Source organism: Corvus moneduloides, chromosome 1 (assembly GCF_009650955.1).
Source record: "Corvus moneduloides isolate bCorMon1 chromosome 1, bCorMon1.pri, whole genome shotgun sequence".
Classification (NCBI taxonomy): Eukaryota; Metazoa; Chordata; class Aves; order Passeriformes; family Corvidae; genus Corvus; species Corvus moneduloides.
Window position 1 is genome coordinate 72,006,798 of NC_045476.1, and position 19,733 is coordinate 72,026,530.

The window sequence follows — 19,733 nt, forward strand, 5'->3', positions numbered from 1 at the left end:
CACATTAGTAACTTGTATACAATATTATACTCATCTTTGCTAGCAGTCCTTGCTCAATAAACAAGCTCTTCTTTTCTTGAAGATCACTTTTAAGGTAGAGCTGAATACACTTCAGCATCAGTGAAACATTCTGAAATTCATTCTTGTCCAGCTCCTACAGAAACACAGAGCGCTGTGCATCATTAGTCTGATACCCTCTGAGCTGGTTGTTAGGATAGTTGAGACTATTTATGGTACTTGCCTTTCTCAGTGCTTTGTCCAGCTGGTTTAAGAGAGAGTCATTGTATCTCTGGGGAGGCTCTACTTCTCCCTCTTGAAGCAGCTCATGTATTTTTTGAAATCCCTTCCCTTTAAAGGCATCAATGAGCAGTGATTCAAGCTGCAAAGGGAGGGGAAGGAAACAACTAGCGAGTAAAATAAGCAATCATTAAAATTGTTGCAGAACTAGTTATGATAAAATGCTTGCAATGCTGTTTCAAAAGTTGCAAGTTTTTCTTCATTTTTGTTTGAGTTCATTTGTTTCTCTACTTTCATTTTACTCCTGTAACTAAAGTGAAATATCAGTCTTAATCTCCAAAAGAAAGAGAACCCTTGAAACTGATTAATCTTAAAAGATCCTGAATAAGGAAATAGGCAATTTAGTATGCCTCACTTGTAAGTCCCACAACTATTGCAATAATTTCTTCCGATTTACTAAGGAAAAGATTAAGGGGACTGCTGCACTTCCCACATTAAACTAAATTACTGAAAGTTCTAGGTCATGCCATATCCCATTAAGAAATGGGCCTCTGAAAAAAAAAAAGTATATATAAATAACAATTCATAAGATTAAGGTAAGCATGCATTTAAAAGATCCTTACATAGTCTTCTGCTCTGTGTGCCATACTGCTACTCACATCTCTATTTCGTTCTTCACTTTTTTCTTCCTTTAAAAACAAAAGGAAGGGAAAAATACAGGGAAGAAAAAAAATCCTCATTCTCCATTTCCTCAAAAAAAAAAAAAAAAGAAAACCCAGCCAACCAAAACAAACCCGAACACTTTTTCAGCCCTAAAGGTGAAGAGCACTTACTCATCCCCTCTCTCCCAAAACGCTGGTTTTCCTTCCTTATTTCCTGTGTTACAAAACCACCCCATGCCTCCCAGCCCGAGGTTTCTGGCAGCCACGGGGAGTCCGGCGGGTGTCCCCGGAGGGAGCCCGATGTGTCCCCCTCTCCGTGGCCGCTGCCGGGTCTCCGCCACGGGGAGCGCCGCTTACCTGAGCCATGGCGCGGGGGAGAAGGTCCGGGGGCTGCTTCACACCCTCCCCACGGCCATGACCCGCTACTGCTGGACACACCCGAGTTTAGGGCGAAGGGAGACCCTCGCCAGCCTTTCTCACAGCTCCGAGCGCTCTCCCTTCCTCAGCGAGCCCTCAGTCTATACCCCAGCGCCGGAGAAAAAAAGAAGAGTAAGCAGCCGGTTTCGCACCCGCCCCAAAAAGCCGCAGCTGTGGGGCGCCTGGGACGGACCCTCCACACCAGAGCACCGGCGCTGCAGCACTGACAGAGCCCCGGGCGAGCCCAGGGGTGCAAAAGAGGAGTGCGGAGCCTCCCTGGGGACTGCTCTCGGCCGAGGGGTGCCACAGCCGGCGTGTACTGCTGCCTGATGCGCTTTATTGTGCTCAGCTGAGTGTAAAGTTCAGTAAATTTTGGACCAGAGATGATAGAAGCGAATGAGAAAATCATTCCGACCAGGTGGAATCGTTTAAAAGGTGACAGCAGCGCTTGGCGTTCAAGGGCTTGGTCTCTATGCTGTTGTGGATAATTTTTTTCTTTCTGTTTTTCACCGCAAAAATCATTCTCCCTCCTTCCTCGCCGCAACCCCTCCCCCCCCCCAAAAAAAAAAAAACAACAACAAAAAACCAACAACAAACAAAACCAAACAACCTCACGAAAACCAAACCAACAAACCAAAAAACTTCAAACATCACACCCCATTGGTCATTTCTTTGGAAGAGAAAAGGTAAGAAAAAACCTATAACTTTTTAACAAGTTAAAATGTGCCACCAACACCAGCTTTGCATTTTACACCAGGTGCTATAGAGCACAGCGCGAAGGGGAAACCTGCCCAATAACGCCGATTTCGTTTACATCCAAACAGCAGGTTATTCAGAATCTTTGCCTCCCTCCGGGGGCTTTACAAGCTGCGGGCAGCTCCGGGCAACGCTCAAAATCCAATATCAGGAGCGTCCCGGACGGGTCCCCCACCGCTCCATCACCCCTCACATCCCGGCACCCGCGGGAGAGAGCGGCAGAGCACCGCGGCTGCCGGGTTAGACTTCCAAACCCTGCTCAAGTTTGCCGAGGTGACGGCCCCAGTGCACAACCCCTGTGTCTATCCCCCGTCACGCACCTTCAGGTGACGGTGGCGCAACCCGCCTGTGGCGTGGAGGGGGAGCGCAGCTCCTGCCCACCCGGGTGCCGCGGCGGGTTCGGGGATGGTGCTGCTGTTCCGCCTGCGGGGCCGGCTGAGAGCTACTCCCCCACCTCGGCGACGCCCCGACGGCATAAAAAACCGGGAGCTGTCACCCACGGCCACTCTCTGCCATGAAGCTCACCTGGGATATCAATGACCCCAAGCTGCCGCAGGTAACGGGTGGCCGGGGAGGTACTGCGGAGAGTTTCCCTCCAACTCTAACGCGGAGTTGGGGAGCAGCAGAACAAACTTCACTCTAAGCAAGGCTTTGTTTTTTGTCTGCTTTATTTCTCTTGCACCTTTTCACTTTTTTTGTTATTGTTTTGTAGTCTTTATAAAGTCACTTGTAATGAAAGCATGGATTTGATACACAGCTTTGGCTAGCTGGGTATGAACTCCTAAAATAACATGTGGCTCCATTGGGCCAGTTTTCTTCTCCCTCATCCCCCTCTTCCTTGTTCAAGAAATGTTGAATAGAAGATTGAATTGACTGTTTACTACTATGATCCAAGTTACCTAATTATATCTTTGGTTTATTGATGTGACACTTTAATGCCAATGAGCACTCCACTTTTTGTCTCGTTGTGAGTTTCAAGTGTTTTATTATCTGCAACTTTTTTCATCTTAGAGTTTATCTAAGTTTATAGAGCCCATGCTGTTACAGAATATCTTCATGCTGTAAATGTTGGTAGTTTACTTCTGTTTGCTGGGATTGCTCACATGTGGTACATGAATATGTTAAATATGTATTGTATTGTAAATACTTGCAGTTTAAAATCTTAGTTCTTCTTTCATAGTTCTGGCAATTACGTTTTAGTAAGGAACTCCAGAAAGCCAGTGAAACCCGAAATTGAACAAATTCTTTGTTTGAACCACTATACATACGTGGAAGTACATTTGCAATGACAAATCTTTTTATCTCTATTTTTTGGGGAAAGCCTTATTCAAATCATATTAGATGCACTTTAAGAAGCTGTTCCATAGCTAAGACTTCTAGTTTCCTGCCTGCAGGTGCATGGTCCCACAAGAAGGAGAACTTAATAGCAGTCATGATCAGGGCGGCTTGTGTCCTGTCTGGGCACACTGGTGGTAGACTAGTCAGTAAATTCTGGTAGTAAGGTGGATGTCTTATAGCTGGGTGACTTCACTGTAAAAGGCATATGTGTCAAAGGACTGTGATATAATGGATCACAATGCAAAAGAGGAAAGGATCCTGACTTTCTTTTGAGATCTGGAATCTCAGACTGCCCTAGCCCTTTTAGAGAGCGCTTCTGAATAAGCTATTCTTTCAATACTTCTTCTTCTGCTGCTTGGGTGGTCATAGAAGAAGCATTTTTCTCCCGTTACGTGTTTTATAACAAGGCAAAAATATCAGGTTGTAATATACTAATAATGTGCTCTTGCTGTTCACCTTGCTGCCTTGCCCTGCTGCAGGAGCCCAAGCAGTTCGATGCCTTCCAGGAATGGCCCGATGGCTACGTGCGGCTCATCTACTCGAGCGAGGAGAAGAACGCGCAGCGGCACCTCAGCGGCTGGGCCATGCGCAACACCAACAACCACAACTGCCAGATCCTCAAGAAGTCCTGCCTGGGGGTGGTGGTGTGTGCCCGGAGCTGCGCCCTGCCCGGCGGGGCCAGGCTGCAGCTCCGCCCCGCCATATGCGACAAGGCTCGGCAGAAGCAACAAAGTGAGAGGCACCCAGAGAGAGCTGCCATGCCCACGGGACCCCATTTCTTTCATCTGGGCTTGATTTTTAAACCGGAGTCACTCTTACTTGTGCGCAGACTAAGGCATAATTGCAATGACTGATTAATTCCAAATTTCATCGATGTCTGTTTGCAAATTCTTAAGGGGATCCGAATTAATATCCTTTAAATTATTAGCATTTGTATCTCGTGGGCAGTTCTAGTTCATACCGTTCAGTTATGCTTGCTAGTCTATGATGCATTTCCTTGGACAATACATTTTAATCTGAATTTTAGAGAAGTCTGACCATGTTGCTCTTGAGCTCTGTTTACTCTCAGGCAGCGCCCTTGTCCTTAACCAGTGTCTTCAGTAGTTTCTGTCTGTTCACAGAGAAAGCCTGCCCCAACTGTAACTCTGCCCTCGAGCTGATTCCTTGCCGAGGACACAGCGGCTATCCGGTCACGAACTTCTGGAGGCTTGATGGCAAAGCAATATTTTTCCAGGTAAAAAGCAGCTGTATTTATTTGTGCACACTATATAAATTGTATCTGTATATAAAATAATACCTGTAAAGAGAGAGATTTCTTCTTCCTCCCCCCTTTTCTTTTTCTGTGTAACACAGAGCATGATGAGCAGGGTGGAGGTCTGGTCCGTGACTGAATTTCTCTTTAGTAGGAATATGACAAGAACAAATAAAACAAAAATACTTGGCTGTCTCTCTAAAAGCTGTACTTGGGTTGACAGTATTCAGTTTTAACTACAATATCATTGATGGCTAAAATTCTCCTGTTTACAGAACAAAAATATGAACAAAAAGGTTGTCTTGCACCCTGGTGCCTATGACAACTGAATCTCTCCAATATTTATTCCCAAATATTTATTTTCTACTAAAATAAATGGGAAAAAAAGCCTTACTTAATTTACGTAAGCTGAAACATGAAAATTCTACTTAATATGAAACTAGCCTTTGAATTTTGAAGGAATTAAAATCTTGCCAGAAAAAAAGAAGAATCTTTGCTAAAATTTAAAATTTAATGTTGATTTTTTTTTTTTTTTTTGCAGTATTAGAACAAAAAGTAAACAAAAAGTTTCTGTTCTATGAGATTACATTCTATCCTGGATAAATTTTTTCCCTGACTCACACAGCAATGAATTCTGTTCTCCAGTCAGTAAATGGAAGAAAACTGGCCATATTCCCGGATTCCCACCTATGTTATTCAAATGTTCTCTTATAGACATGCAAAACTCGAAGACTTTTCCTGTCAAAAAAGTTGATAAATCCTTGCTCAGAAGTTAATTTCTGCTTGAGAAAGGACAGTGTTTTAAAAGCAATTTTTAGCTTCCTACTTTATATTTGGGACTAAATGCAGATTTGTTCAGACAAATGAGTAAGGACATGTAGCATACATGGCTTCATCATTTGATTACATATATTTGTATACCTATAGATGTTTCAATAGCAGAGCATCTTTGGATGGTTTTCCAGGGTCTAATTTTCAGTCCTATTCAAGAAGGTGTATTGCTTTAAGAGAATATTTGTCATCTTGTGGCATGAAACCTCTTTAATGCCTATTTATACTATTTATATATGTACTTACAAAGCAAAACTGAGATACTGGACTGCAGAAAACCAACCAAACTAAATTTACATATATTGTTTTCTCCTTAGTTCAAATTATCTACTCCTGAATGTCACAAACTTAGGTAACACTTTTGATCCTTCATCAGCTCTGCACTCCTCACTGACTTCTCCCTCACTTTTTCCTTCTATCTACATCCAAATCATGATTTATTCTATTTACTTATTTTTACAATGAATTGGTCCTTCCTTTCTTCTTGTGCCAAACCACAGACCATGCTGTGACTACCTCTTGTGCTACTTGGAGCATTTTCTCTTATATTACCCCCTTCCAGGTTCACATCTAATTCTTTGTTAATCCTAATTTAGGCTAAAGGAGTCCATGACCATCCCAGGCCAGAGAGTAAACTGGAGGCAGAGGCAAGAAGAAGTGCAATTAAGAAGCAAATGTCCTCTTATCACCACTCCCAGAAAAAGCGACCTCTAAACTCAGAGGTAAGTCAAAGTCATTAGTCAAATAAAAAGGTGACATAAATGAACATGTTTTTGTTTGGGGTTTTTTTGTCAATTAAAAAGGTGTGATAAGCACATACTGGGAATCTCAGGGCAAAACAAAGATTTACACCATGCTACACCTGTTAATTTGGGGCTGAAAGGAGCAATAGCACAAGTATTGAGACACGTGTGTGGGCAGTATTGATTCCTGAATCTTAAAGATCTACTTCTCCTTGCCAGGCAGGAAGGTATCATGACAGCAGTGGTTACACCAATAACCTACAGAATTTTCACTGCATGGATGGCCCAGAAAGAGTTGGTATCTTCACAGACACCAATTTTTCGATTCCAGCCCAGTCTTACCCTTCACTGCAGAACACAGACCTCTACAAGGCACCTTATGACTCAGCCAGCTTCCAAGAGGACCAGCTATCTCCACACCCTAAATGCCCAAATCCAAGGATCTACATGCCCAGGCCATGCAGTTACGAGTTTGGAGTTCCTACCTTTATAAGCTCAAGTCCTTACCCAACATTTTACAAAGAGCTGGCCAGTCCTGCCATTGATGCAGACCCCCTCAGTCTGAACGGGTCTCACTACAGTGCTGTGACTACCCATGATAAGAGCTTTGATAACGCTGGCAGACATTACGGACTGAAACCAGTGTGGGGAAAAACCAGCAGCGGAGACCGGAGTGACTACGGGCAGATGCCAACAAGTGCTCCCCACGCTTACTACAGTGGGGACTATCCCTGCAGGTACAGCCCCAGCCCTGCTCCCATGGCCCCGCCGCTGCAGACGGTCATCACCACCACCACCAAGGTGTCCTACCAGGCCTACAAGCCACCCCCGCTGAAATACAGCGACAACCTCTGTGATATGAAAAACCTTCAGAGCTATACTCACATGGCAGAAAATGTCTCGGGTGCCATCTATTCAGGGATGAAGATTCAGGAAGACTTCGGGATGATAAAGTCAGCGTTGCTCTACCAGCATGACTCCATCCCCACAAAGTCCAAACCAACCGAGAGCGTGGAGAGCTATCGGTATGGGCTCCCTCTGGGGAACAGCTTTGGGGAGCATGAAGGCCAGGCCCTAAGGTTTGAGAGTGCTGAATACTGACTAAACAGTGCCTAAATGGCAAATACACGAAGATGACCACGTGGATGCTAAGCCAGGTGGTTTGGGATTTGAGGAGAGGTAAGGAAGCAGTACATCAAGACAGCTTTTTTCTAAAAGCACCTTTCTGGTGCTGTGTGCTGAGTGAATTATATTTTGTATCTAATTTCAAAGAAGCCCCACACAATCTCTAAAATGGCACAAGCAGCTGAGCCCAAAACACAACTGAGAGAAGACAATATGGAGGCACAGCTCCTCTGGAAGTCAACAGCCTCCTCTGACAGCAAGTGCAACCCACTTATAGCTACAACTCCTGCCAGATGCCTCAAGCTTTGAGAGAACACTCCATCTGTAAGAAAGAAAAGGTTAATCAGGCAATGGAAAAAAAGATGAAGGAAGGTAGCTGTAAATTATAGTCAACTGAAGGAAATGGCAGGGAAAGAAAGAAATAAAAGAAATGTGAAAGCAAGACAATTTGCAGAATAATTCACCTGAATGGTCCATTCACCTGCCATGATCCTTTTGACGAATGGAAAGATCAGCTAAGTTTCTCTGAAATGAAAAATGAAAAACCTGAAACCTAAGAAATGAAACATGCTAAATGCAGGTTGCTTTTTGATCCCCTGTATCAAGAGTAGAGGCTACCCAGACTTTCTATGTAAGAAGGACAGCCCAGCACAGCCACACCAGGAACTGATGCCCTGTAACACTCAGCCGAGAGGCAGGAAGGCTCAGGTTACCCCCACTAAGCCTGCTCAGCATCACATGGATACCAGGGTTAATATACATGGTCATGAAAACCATTTGCAGAGAAACTGGTTTTTGCTTAAAGGGGCCTGGCAAGCTGGTCAGACCAATACTGCATGGGTATTGGTGCAAAATTCTCTTTACCTATGAATACAACTCGTCCTGTCTAGGAATGCAACATCCCAGCTACTTAGCCGTACAGGTCAGTGTTGAATGCATCTTTCCTGGCTGCCTCTCTGCACTCCATCTCCATCAGGTCTTTCTCCCTCTCCTGAGGGACTTCTAGTCATTTTTCCCTCTGCAATCATAGCTCCCCATGACAACCCTACTTTGGAAATTAAACAACCAGCCAACAGAGAAGTTACAAAACAAAAATCTCCAAACTGAACTAAACAAGGAAAATGTAGGGAAATGCATTCCCAAATTCATCCCTAGACTAACTCATTATTCTGGAAAGCAGAAAAACCAGAGCCATGCTGGTTTAAAACTAAAGATATTTTGAAAGCTGCCTAGTACTGGGGAATAGAATGTTCACCCAAAATGTGTGCCAAGCAAGGGAGCTAAGTAGACACAGGGGATTGGCCAGGGTTAAAAATTTCTTTTGGTATCACTTTTATTAAGTTACCAAGTATCTTCAACTTTTTGAACACTTTTTTTTTTTTTTTTTACATCTGTCTTATGTATATTTTTGCTGTTTTGAGTAGCAGCATACTACTGTAGTCTTTCAATAAATGTAAAATCACAGTTAAAAGCAAGGCACCATGTAAAGTAATGTGAGCAGCTGGCTAGTTAGAATGATAAGGCTCTGTGCATTGAAGCCATCATGAAACTGGTAAACAAATTTTATTTTCAAAACACCATACACATATCTGAGGTTTAAAAACAGCTATTTGTGATGTAGTATATTTTCTTTCTTTTTATATTTTTATGAAAAACACTGTGTTCAGTCTGAGATGTGAAACTGAGCCCCACAGGAATTTAGTTAATAGCATCCTGTTTTCAGCAGTGGGTTGTTCAGCATTTTAAAAATTCAAGCCAGGAAAAGAAGGAATTCACAAAAGGACTAAATTAATTCATCTGCAGCAAGCTTACCCTGTCTTTTAGCTTTAGCATACTTGCTGTATATCTCCCTTGGCTTTTGTTAAACTCTTATGGCAATTCTTCTACCAAGTGTTTTAAATTACTGGTAAGAGCAGATTCCAGTGAACAACATCAGCTTGAGAATTAGCCCATATACTAACCTTTAAAAAAGAAAAAAAAAGGTGGTTTGTGATTTATTACCCAGGAAGACTAATGCAAAACGTTAGAGTTTAGGAATATATAACACTGCCTGTTTCCAGAACTGGGATTTCTTATCTGTATGCCAAATCATACTGAGGCATTTGACATGAGAATAAAAATCAAGGCTTACAGCCTTACAAGTTTAAAGGGAAAAAAAGTATAAGAGGGGAATAAGGCCAAACAAAATGGCTAAAAAAGCTGGAAAGATTCACTGCAGATGGGAAAATCAAGGAAAATATCAAAGCTGTACATTGCTCTATTTTATATTGATTTTAGAGGAGCTAGCCAACCACAACTCAAGCACAAGTTATTAAAATACTACATGCTATTAAAACACACAAGCTGTGGGGGTTGCATGCTGTTTACATTACTGGTATGAAGCTTGTCATTGTAGTTGTATGCTTAAATCATTATGTTATCCAATTAAACACAGCCTTTTAAGCAGAACTTTGCACACCACTAAAGAAAATGCAGCCAATTGTGTTAAGATGCTACTTTTAGTGTGTGGATTTACTTATAATAAACATGACAGCTGCTTAAGCACAGTGAAAAGCTATGGTGGCGATTACCTTGCTGCATCATCTGTAGCAGTACAACAAATAAAACCACTCTAAAGGTTATTGCAGTCTTTCCTCACTTTGCTTCCTTTCATGTACAATTGTCCGGGATGAGATTATCTGTATATTACCCTTTTCAGATAAAAGATCAGATGGATAGTCTAGAGATGTAGACAGTTTTTCTCTTCAAAATACATAAATGTAAAGGCAATGGGAGCTTCTGTAACAAAAAAAGAGCTGAAATTGAAAGCCTCATTGTAAGTTTATACAGCTGTAGGATTGACTTTAAAAGCATGTTCCTCAGGCAAAGCAGCATCCTGAAGCAAGATGGTCCCTGAGTAAGCACCTTCTCTTCCATTAATTGTCCCTTTCAAGTGTGGTTTCTGGTCCTGCATTGAACACCTGAGAGGAGCCCTTCACTGGCCTGTACCCTGTACTCTAACAGACATCCTCATCTAACAAACTCCAGTTGTTATGGCAAAATCACAGAGGGAGTGGAGGAGAAGGTGCTTTTGAATCTCAGTCTCCTGTGGCTCTGGCCTCATATGGGTTACAAGGGCCCTACTGAGGTAAAGCACCATCTGTCCCCGTGCTGAGGCTGCCCTTTGTACCAAAACAACAGCCTTGTAATGGCAGAGGTTAAAAACCCAAGTGTTGAATGGATGCCTCCCAGAGACAAAAGGCCCCGTGACAATATTTTTCAACCGTGTACCCACCAAATGCAGCCATGTGTCACACGCCTGATGGATGCATATACATGTGGGTATCACTTCATGGTCACGTCTCCTCCTGGAGGGAGGACAGAGCCAGTCACACTGTGCTAGTCCACGACCACATGTATCCCCCGAGTCCTGCTAAAGACCTCCTATGAGAGTCCGAGCGATTTGCTGAGCACTTGCTCCTCTTCTGGAAGCAGGTTATCTCAGGGCGTTTCAAATGTGCTAAATGCTACAAGCAAGGCACGCAGGAATTTGGCTGTTCTGGGCTTCTTGAGCCTGAAGTAGTTGATCTCTTCATTTGGGGTACAAACCATCACTTTTAAAGACAGAGACAAGCTTTCCTCTGAGTTCTATGTGTGGAAGCCACCACTGTAACAGAGTAGAATATGATTTGAGACTTCTGTTCCTGGGGATTTTCTGTGATTTCTTCTGGATTTCTGGGGTTTTTCTTAGTGTCTTTTTTGGGGGGAAGTTATCTAATACAACTGAGACAGCTTTCACCAAAGTAGATCATGTTTCCTTAGAGACATCATTTAGTAGGGTGCACAGTGCAGTTCTAGGGATGCATTTAGGAAAGATCATGTCATTCCCACCTTTATTAGTAGAAGTCACATGCAGATATAAAAAGGGAAGAACTGAGGCTTTTAGTGTTGGAGTGGTTCCTCACAGCACACTGAATGAAAAGTTATTCCAGGCCTGTTAAAATCCCTCTGCCTGAGAAATAATGAGACTGGTGTACAGTGGTTATCCATGCCCGGATTACTGCCTTTGGTGTTCTAGCTGCCTAAAGTTAAGTATCTGCCTGTCACTCACAAACAAAGGGAGTAAAAAACAGGTACTGTTTATGTAGTGCTACACCTGGGATTGTGCAAAATGAAGAGTGCTTTTCAACACAGCACCTCTCTAGGCTTGCAAGAGTCCACACGAGACACGAAGATCAGTGGGATGATATAGGTGTGAGCAAGTATCTCAGAGAAACCTCACTAGTTTGGCTCAACTTCATTCAAACAAACAGAAAAATGAAGTTTACACAATCCCTATAAGCTTCAACATGCATGCTGGCACTTGTGACGGTGTTTGGGAGAAGGCAGCTTCAGGTATTTTGGCTGGCACTTGAGCATAGCATCAACACCTTTAAGGACCACAACTTAAAGCAGGTTCTTTCAACAGAAAATTACCAGTGGCTCTGCTAGTGTTGTTTTGCAAAATAAGCAGGGAAGCAGGTGCATGAGGATGTTCTCAGAGGTGCTTTAGCAGGGCTCACAAACATCCTGGGTCTCTTTGTTCCATCCTGTTTCCTTCCCTTCAGTTTCCTGGTTCATAGCAAGAGCACAGGACAGCATCTCTCTCCTGTCTTTATGACAAAATGAAGTGTTAAGTGACTGGCCTGCAGTGCTGGTACTGCAACTCCACACCGTGTTGCAGTCTGGCTCAAACACTGGCAAGTCCTGTCTACAGCCTTTCTGTCTTCATGTGTGTGAAATGTTGGGAACCATTACACAAAGTGCCAACAATTGACAGACACAAGGTCCTGGTAACAGAATTTAGACAAATATTTCTCTTGTGCAAAACTAATACAGAAATTATTTAAACATCAACCCCTTGCTTGTGCCAGATCTCTTACAAGTGACTGTAATTAGACTGGAAATGCCCCACAGGCAACCAAGAGCATTTTCATCTTGTTCAGCAACATGAACAGTGGGACTGAATGCACCCTCAGCAGGTTTGCTGGTGACACCAAGCTGTGTGGTGCAGTCAGCACGCTGGAGGGAAGGGATGGCATCCAGATGGACTGGACAGGCTGGAGAGGGGGGCATGTGCAAACCTCATGGAGTTCAACAAGGCCAAGTGCAAGGTCTTGCATGTGGGTCAGGGCAACCTCAAGGACAAATACAGGCTGGGGGAGAATGGATTGAGAGCAGCCCTGGGGAGAAGGACTTGGGGGTGTTGGTTGATGAGAAGCTCAGCATGACCCAGCAGTGTGTGGCTGCAGCCCAGAAAGCCAAATGTATTCTGGGTATGCATCCAAAGCAGCATGGCCAGCAGGCTGGGGGAGGTGACTCTGCCACTCTGCACTGCTCTGGTGAGACCCTATCCAGCTCTGGGGTCCCCAAAATAAGAAGGACATGGACCTGTTGGAGCAAAGCCAGAGGAGGCCACGAAGATGCTCACAGGGCTGGAGCACCCCTTCTATGAAGACAGGATGAGGGAAGTTGGAGATGTTCAGCCTGGAGAAAAAAAGAGTTCTGGGCTGACCTTGTAGCATCCTTCCAGTACCTAATGGGGGCCTGCAAGAGAGCTGGAGAAGGACTTTTTACATGTGGGGATAGGACAAGGGGGCATGGCTTTACACTGAGACAGGGTGGGTTTAGATTGGATATATGGAAGAAATTCTTTACTGTGAGGGTGGTGAGGCACAGGAACAGGGTGCCCAGAAAAGCTGTGGATGCCCTATAAGTGTTCAAGACCAGTTTGGATTGGACACCTGATCTAGTGGAAGGTGTCCCTGACCATGGCAGGGAGGTTGGAACTACATGGTTTTAAGGTTTCTTCCAGCCCAAACCATTCTATGATCTTATGAAACTGAATGGCAGCACCAGGGGAGGAGGAGGGAGCCCATCACTGGGAAAGCACAGCCATGGGACATGGCTAAACTGTAGAGAGAGGAAAGGAAAGAAGGGCAGGGAGGGGACATCACAGGGCAACCGCTGCATCATTTCCACTGACAGTGGAGAGGTGTTTTCACATATGCAATGTAGGGATGCATCCACATAGCAGTGATCAAACTCATTCTTAGAGGTTAATGCATGGTGAAATTCTTTGCTATATACAGTCAGCTCCTGCTGAATCTCTGCCTGAATTCTACCGTGTGGGTAGACTTTTTGTCTTCTCATGTTCAAGTCTCACCTTTGAACTTTATTTTACCTGGCAGTCACCTCTGATGTTTTATTTCACTAAAGGAAACAGGCATATTTTGTTTCAGAAAATACAACGTTGTTTTCTTGTACTTTCATTTCAGCAAGCTATGTGCAAGTGGTCAAATCCTTTGGATTCCAGAAAACCGATTCCCATAGCCTCACGTTCCACCCAATTGACTTGAGGCAGAATCAATTAATCTGTCAACAAAGTCATCACAAAGTTACCATGCCAATTAATGTGGAACAGGGAGGGGATGAAAAAAAAAAAGGTATAATGAAGACAGCTTCCCATTTCTGCTCAGCAAGCCTGAGCTGCCAGCTTGGCAAAGCGGATAGGAATCGGAATTTCTAACACAATTTTCTGCCTTTCCCTCCGTGGTGCTTCTAGCAGTTATTGTGTTGAAATGATCTCCTCCTTTTCTTGCCCCTCACTCTCAAAAACATTAAAAAATAGGAAGCTCAAGCTAATGTTGAGAGTTGAAGCTTAAAGTGAGACTTCCCTGCCAAAAGCACCTCTGGATCAGACACTATATATGCCATTTTTGTTAACCCTGCCTTCTGTAGACACAGGAGAAATGCAAGATTACAAAGGACCAAGCAGAAAGTTCATTATTATTTTTGCAATAGAAATACATATATTTTAGAATACATAGAGTACTCAAAGTTTCTCCCCTGCATCAGTATTAGCAACATGCATTTTAATAAATTTCTTACAATAAACAATAATAATAATTTTAAAAAATGCTAGGGGGAAAAAATCCCTCAGGTTTCACTACAGCTGTGAATATTACAGGTGGGAATTTCTGTACAAATCCTAAGTACACTGTGGCTTAGCTGGTAGCTTTGTTTCATATAATCACAAAATGGTTTGGATTGGACTGGAAGGAGACCTTGAAGATCATCTAGTTCCAACCCCCTTGCCATGGGCAGGGACACCTTCCATTAGACCAGGATGCTCAGAGTCCCATCCAAGCTGGCTTTGAACACCTCCAGGGAAGGGGCATCCACAACTTCCCTGGGTAACCTGTTCCTGTGCCTCACCACCATCACAGTAAATATTTTTTTCCTAATACCTAATCTAAGCCTACTCCCTTTCAATTTGAACCCGTTTCCCTTTGTCCATGCTTTTGCAAATAGACTCTATGCATCTTTCCTGAAATTTCCCTTTAGGTACTGGAAGGCTACTGTAAGGTCAGCCCAGAGCCTTCTGCTCTCCAGGCTGAACAGCTCCAACTCTCTCAGCCTGCCTGCATAGGAGAGCTGCTCCAGCCCTCTGAGCATCACCGTGGCCCTGCTCTGGTCTCGCTCCAACAGGTCCATGTCCTTCCTGTGCTGAGGACCCAGAGCCGGATGCAGCGCTCCCGGTGGGCTCTCACCAGACCACCAAACATATATTCAATATATAATTACTATCACCAGTAATTATACTAAAGACAGTCTAAAGACGATCTCGTGTATCATGGGGCCACCTGTCAGGGAACCTGTGACGTGGCTCTCATCGTCAGGCTCCGCTCCCGTTGCGCACCACCCCCTTTCCAAAGCGTGGTGTGCCCGCTCCCCCCAGCGCTCCTTATCCACCGCCTCCCAGCTCCTCCGCTCCATCTGCGACTCCCTGGCAGCCGTGACCGCGGCCGGGAGGGCGGTGCCGGCGGCGGGGCCCGCCCCAGCCCGGGGCCCGGCCCCGCGCCCGTCGCCCCGGTGACGGGGCAGAGCGGCCCGGCCGAGGGAGGCGGCGGGCGAGCCCGGGGCTCGGCGGCACCGCCCGGCTGGCTCCTCCCGCAGCGCCCCGGTGAGTCGGGGGACGGCGGCGAGTCCCCCTCGGCGGGGCTGGTGAGCCTCCGTGCCCCGGGGGCTGGGCCTCCTTGGGGTCCTCCCAGCATGGAGGAGGTGCTGGGTTGGGCTGGAGCGGGAGCAGCCTGCGGTCCGTCCCCGGAGAGGGCGGCTGCTGCCGGCCCCCAGCGTGGTTCGGGGGGTTGGGGTTGCTGTGGGGTTGACTCGCGTGTGTGGGGAGCTGCCCCGCTGCCGTGCTGGGCTTGGGGAGCGGCAGCGCCGCGTGGGTGGGAGCCTGCGGGGACAGAGACCCTGCCTGCTGTGGCTTCGGTAGGGTAGAGCCGGGCCTTGGCGGCCGGAGAGGTCCGCGGTTAATAAGAGGAGGTGAAGTTTTATTTAGGAGAACCGGGGTGAAACTCGCAGGCCGGGCGGTGCCGAGTTTCATAGCTTGAGTGAGCGGTAGGAGCGCCGTGCTCCCCTTGGCGCTGTGAGCCTGTGTTGGGGAAGGTACCTGCGCACTCTTGGGAGGTGACTGAATGTCATCAGGTGGAACTAAAATGGAAACAAACATTTGTTTCCGCTCTCAAGACTGAGAGGGGATCTCATTAATGCACATAATTATCTCAGAGGCAGGTGCCAAGAGGATGGTGCTGGACTCTTCTGAGTGGTGCCCAGTGACAGGTTGAGGAGCAGTGGCCATAAACTGAAACACAGGGAGTTCCACCTCAACACAAGGAAGAACTTCTTTACACTGAGGGTGGCAGAGCACTGGAACAGGCTGCCCAGGGAGGTCACGGAGTCTCCCTCTCTGGAGACATTCCAAACCCACCTGCATGTGCTCTAGGTGACCCTGCCTTGGCAGGGGGTTTGGATTAGACGATCTCCAGAAGTCCCTTCCAACCGTAATGATTCTGTGTTTTATTGAAACTTACGGTGGTGCAGATGCTGAAAGATGAGTGGTCCATGTTCCTTTGGGACACTGCCCGAGGCTGGAGACTTGAAGGGCCAGCAGCACTGAAACCATTGTTGTCCTGAAACTTGCTGTACTGCATTGTGGGAAGGGGTTTCATGGGGGTAGGAAGAGGTAGCCTTGCTGGCATGGTGGAAATGTCCTGAAAAGGTTGCTGTGAATCATTTTGGTTTGAAACCAAAGCTAGTTTACAACAAAACAGGGGAAAATACTTAGAGCAAACTGGAGTTCTCAGTTTGATATACCCCATCCTGAATGCGTAATACAAACAAGTGAAAAAATGTATTAGATTTTTAAAGGGAGTTTAAAAAAATTAAGGTGGTCTATTTCAAAGTACAAGTAGTTATTGTCAATGTTGTTGACTTCTTTCTTGCAACTGAGAGTCATGCTTTTAAATAACTGCTGGCCTTTGATTAGAGTAATGGATTTGAGGTTAATCTCAAGAACTGGGTCCACCTGTCGTGGGACCTGTTTTCTGGCAGCTTTAGTAATATACAGTCACTACCAAGAAGGTTCTTGTTGCAAGGTTTGTTTGTTGTTTTGTGGTTGGATTTAGTTTTGGGTTTGGTTTTTTTTTTTTTACTTTTAAAATTTGTGTCAGCATACATTCTGTGCTGTACAACACTGCCAGTTCTGATCATTGAGAACAGTACTGTGCTACGCAAACAGTTTTGGTGATTTCATCAGTTACTGTAAACAGGTTGGTAACATTTGGTTGTGGGTGTTCTGCTTCTCTGTGTGCGAGGTCTTTATTGGCTCATACATCCTAGTTTCTATTTATTTGAGAGTAGTTTGTTTAGGATGCAAATGTAGAACTCTTGGTAAAGCATAGTATTTGTACACAAGAAATGTAGGTGGCTTGCTGCTATTCATTACATTTTGAAATGTAATTCAGACATCTAAAATAACATAAAATTGCTGCTAATGCTTAAAACACCAGTAATATATTGAAAGTGAAGATTTGCTTCTTCAGTTATCTAGTACTTGTTCAGATTTGCTAAATTTACGCAAATTATAGATTCTGTCAAGCTATTGTATTTTGTCCTCTATTTGTCCCTGGCTTTAATCTTTCCTTAATCCTGTGTAAAGAGATTATGCACAGTATGTCGTTAAGAGTATCAAACAAGCTGTTTAGACTGGGATTTCTCTTGTCTGTTTGGTAGCTGACTATTATGACAATTTTACATTTTAGAGCTTCGCATCACTGAGGAAATAATATCATATAAGCATTAGTATGGAAAAGGCCACCTCAGAGGCTTGTTTTAACCAGAAAAGCTAGACTGCGTCCTTGCTTCTCCTCAGGTCAGTACAAAAGAGAGAACTAAACTGCAGATTCGAAAAAGAAAATGCAGAGAGACCACTGAGAAAAAATTGCACACCTTTTTGAACTGGTTATGGGTGGTGTAAAGTACAAAGTATGGAGAAGTCTGTTGTAGAGAAACATGAATCTCCAGAGTATTTCTGTTCTAAATCATCATGCTCTGTAATTCCAGTACATGTCAGTGTGGGGTAGGTGTGATGGTACACAGACATTGTTACCAGGGTGTGTGGTTTTCACACCTTGTTTTGTGCATTTCCATTGAGTGGATTTGACACTTCCATTTGATTACTGAAGGAATGTGCTGACTTTTCTGTACTTTACTTGATCAGATGTTTTCGTACCCTAAAAATTAAAGTATACAGCAGAAAAGAAATAAGGCAATACAATATATTACATAATAGACAAAATGCATAATTGGGTCTGTGAAGTGTTGAATTACACAGAACTTCTGGAGGGAAGGAACACTTTATGTGAGGTTGTTTTGACTGCACATGCCAAAATATTAGAATTGGACAAAAGGAATAATTGTGAAAGCATGTGATTAATATATACTCCAAAGAAAATTCCTTTGAAAGCTGATAGGATTTACGCACCAATATTAGAGGATTTAAAGGTCAAAACTCGAGTTTTGTGTCTAGTTCTTGTTCTGTTTATTGCAAATACTAGTTTTCCTCATGTTGTTTTTGGTCCACTTTGTTAGAGAACAAAACGTTGAACATGAAATGCATACAAATTCTCCAGATTTTTACATAACTCTAGGAATTCAAGATGGGACCACCTGTGGCAGGTATTGCTGAATTCCCTCAAAAAACCCCATACCTTAAACAATGTACAATGATATTTATTGAAACAGAGAAACACAGGCACCTAAAACGTGTTACATATGATATGCCTATGTACACCTATACACAAAACACATACACAGTTTATCATTACTGACACTTTAGATGTGATGCCGTGTTTTAAAATGGCTATAAGAACGCCCTCAGAAAGTTTTCATGTTGTTTTGGTTTTTTTAATATATACATAAAGCTAACAATTGACAACTTTCAAAATATGTACGCAGAATGTGTCTTAACTTGGAATAAACACTCTTGATCATCTGCTTATTACAGGAGTTAACAAATAGCCTTGTTGTAAAAAGGCATTATTGATGGTGTTAAAGACTAGAGTGCATGCAGGCATTTTGGGGAATAAGATAAAAAGCTGAACTCTGAGGAAAACAATTGGCTTAAATATATGAAAGTCCAATTTAAAATCTAGTCATAATTTGAGATGTCTATGTCACTTTTTGTTAAATCTGGTTTTTAGCTTTGTTTCAGAATACACTATTAACCAGAAATCTTATTTTACTATAGCTGTGGCTTTAGGGGAGGGGAGGTATAGATGGTTGTGGATAAAAACTTCTTTATAATTTTCCCTGACAAACTGATGTTTGTCTGGTGCAGAGATTATAAATTGATATGTCCACTAGGCCACTTGCTACTGGCATATTGACAGGTGATGTGAGACTCTTTCCTGGCAACAGAAGCAACAGGGAGTAACACTCTGTGTTACGACTTCTTTGAGGAAGCAGCCTTTCAACTAAAAACATCTTAGAAACATTGGTCTGTTGTCCAGGCAGATGTTTCCTTTACACAGCAGGCTAGTCTACTTGAGAGGCCAGCTTTATTGCTGAATTTTACCAGGCCTTTAAATCTCAGGCCTGAGTCTTGTTATGAGCTGAACTTGAGTTTCCTAATCTGTTTGGACAGACTGTAGCTAATTCTGGCATAAGGATAAAGACTACAGAGTTGCATGCTGAATTCTCCATCTCCTATAAAGGTAGACTGACAGTGTGTTCCCATTGAGTCAAGTTTTATTTTGTATTTTCAGACAGCAGAGGCAAAAGGTAGAGGTAAATGCTGTTATTCAGTTAACATTCAGTGGTTTGTTTGTGTAGTAGCATTTGGGTTACAGTGAGTAAAACAGTTGTTAGTTTTCCCTTGTTGTTAGTTTTTCCAGATAAATAAGTTGGTGACTCTTGTGAGTTAATGTAAGTATTTAACATCAGGCAACTGGCCTTCATCTGAAGCACTGGTGAAAGACAGTGTTCTGTATAATAGAAGCTGGGGTT

At 43.9% G+C, this 19,733-nt stretch overlaps 2 protein-coding genes across 9 annotated transcripts in view; both read left to right on the forward strand.

Annotated features, from left to right (window-relative positions):
• The first annotated feature begins 3,794 nt into the window (after positions 1 to 3,794).
• GCM2 (glial cells missing transcription factor 2) lies at positions 3,795 to 7,352 on the forward strand. The gene is given in 4 exon segments (XM_032119251.1): positions 3,795 to 4,142; positions 4,532 to 4,644; positions 6,090 to 6,215; positions 6,456 to 7,352. Coding segments are annotated over 4 exon segments (1,431 nt in total). The 5' UTR covers positions 3,795 to 3,847.
• Positions 7,353 to 15,243: 7,891 nt separating this feature from the next.
• Positions 15,244 to 19,733, forward strand: part of MAK (male germ cell associated kinase) — a 30,732-nt gene continuing 26,242 nt past the window's right edge. For 2 of the 8 annotated variants that reach the window (XM_032115578.1, XM_032115638.1), the window contains exons 1-2: positions 15,255 to 15,386; positions 17,489 to 17,598. The gene's annotated coding sequence lies outside the window, so the exon portion shown is untranslated. Of the gene's footprint in view, positions 15,387 to 15,491; positions 15,834 to 17,488; positions 17,599 to 19,733 lie in introns of those variants that run through there. The other 6 variants (XM_032115629.1, XM_032115656.1, XM_032115589.1 and 3 more) reach the window with 5 other exon arrangements.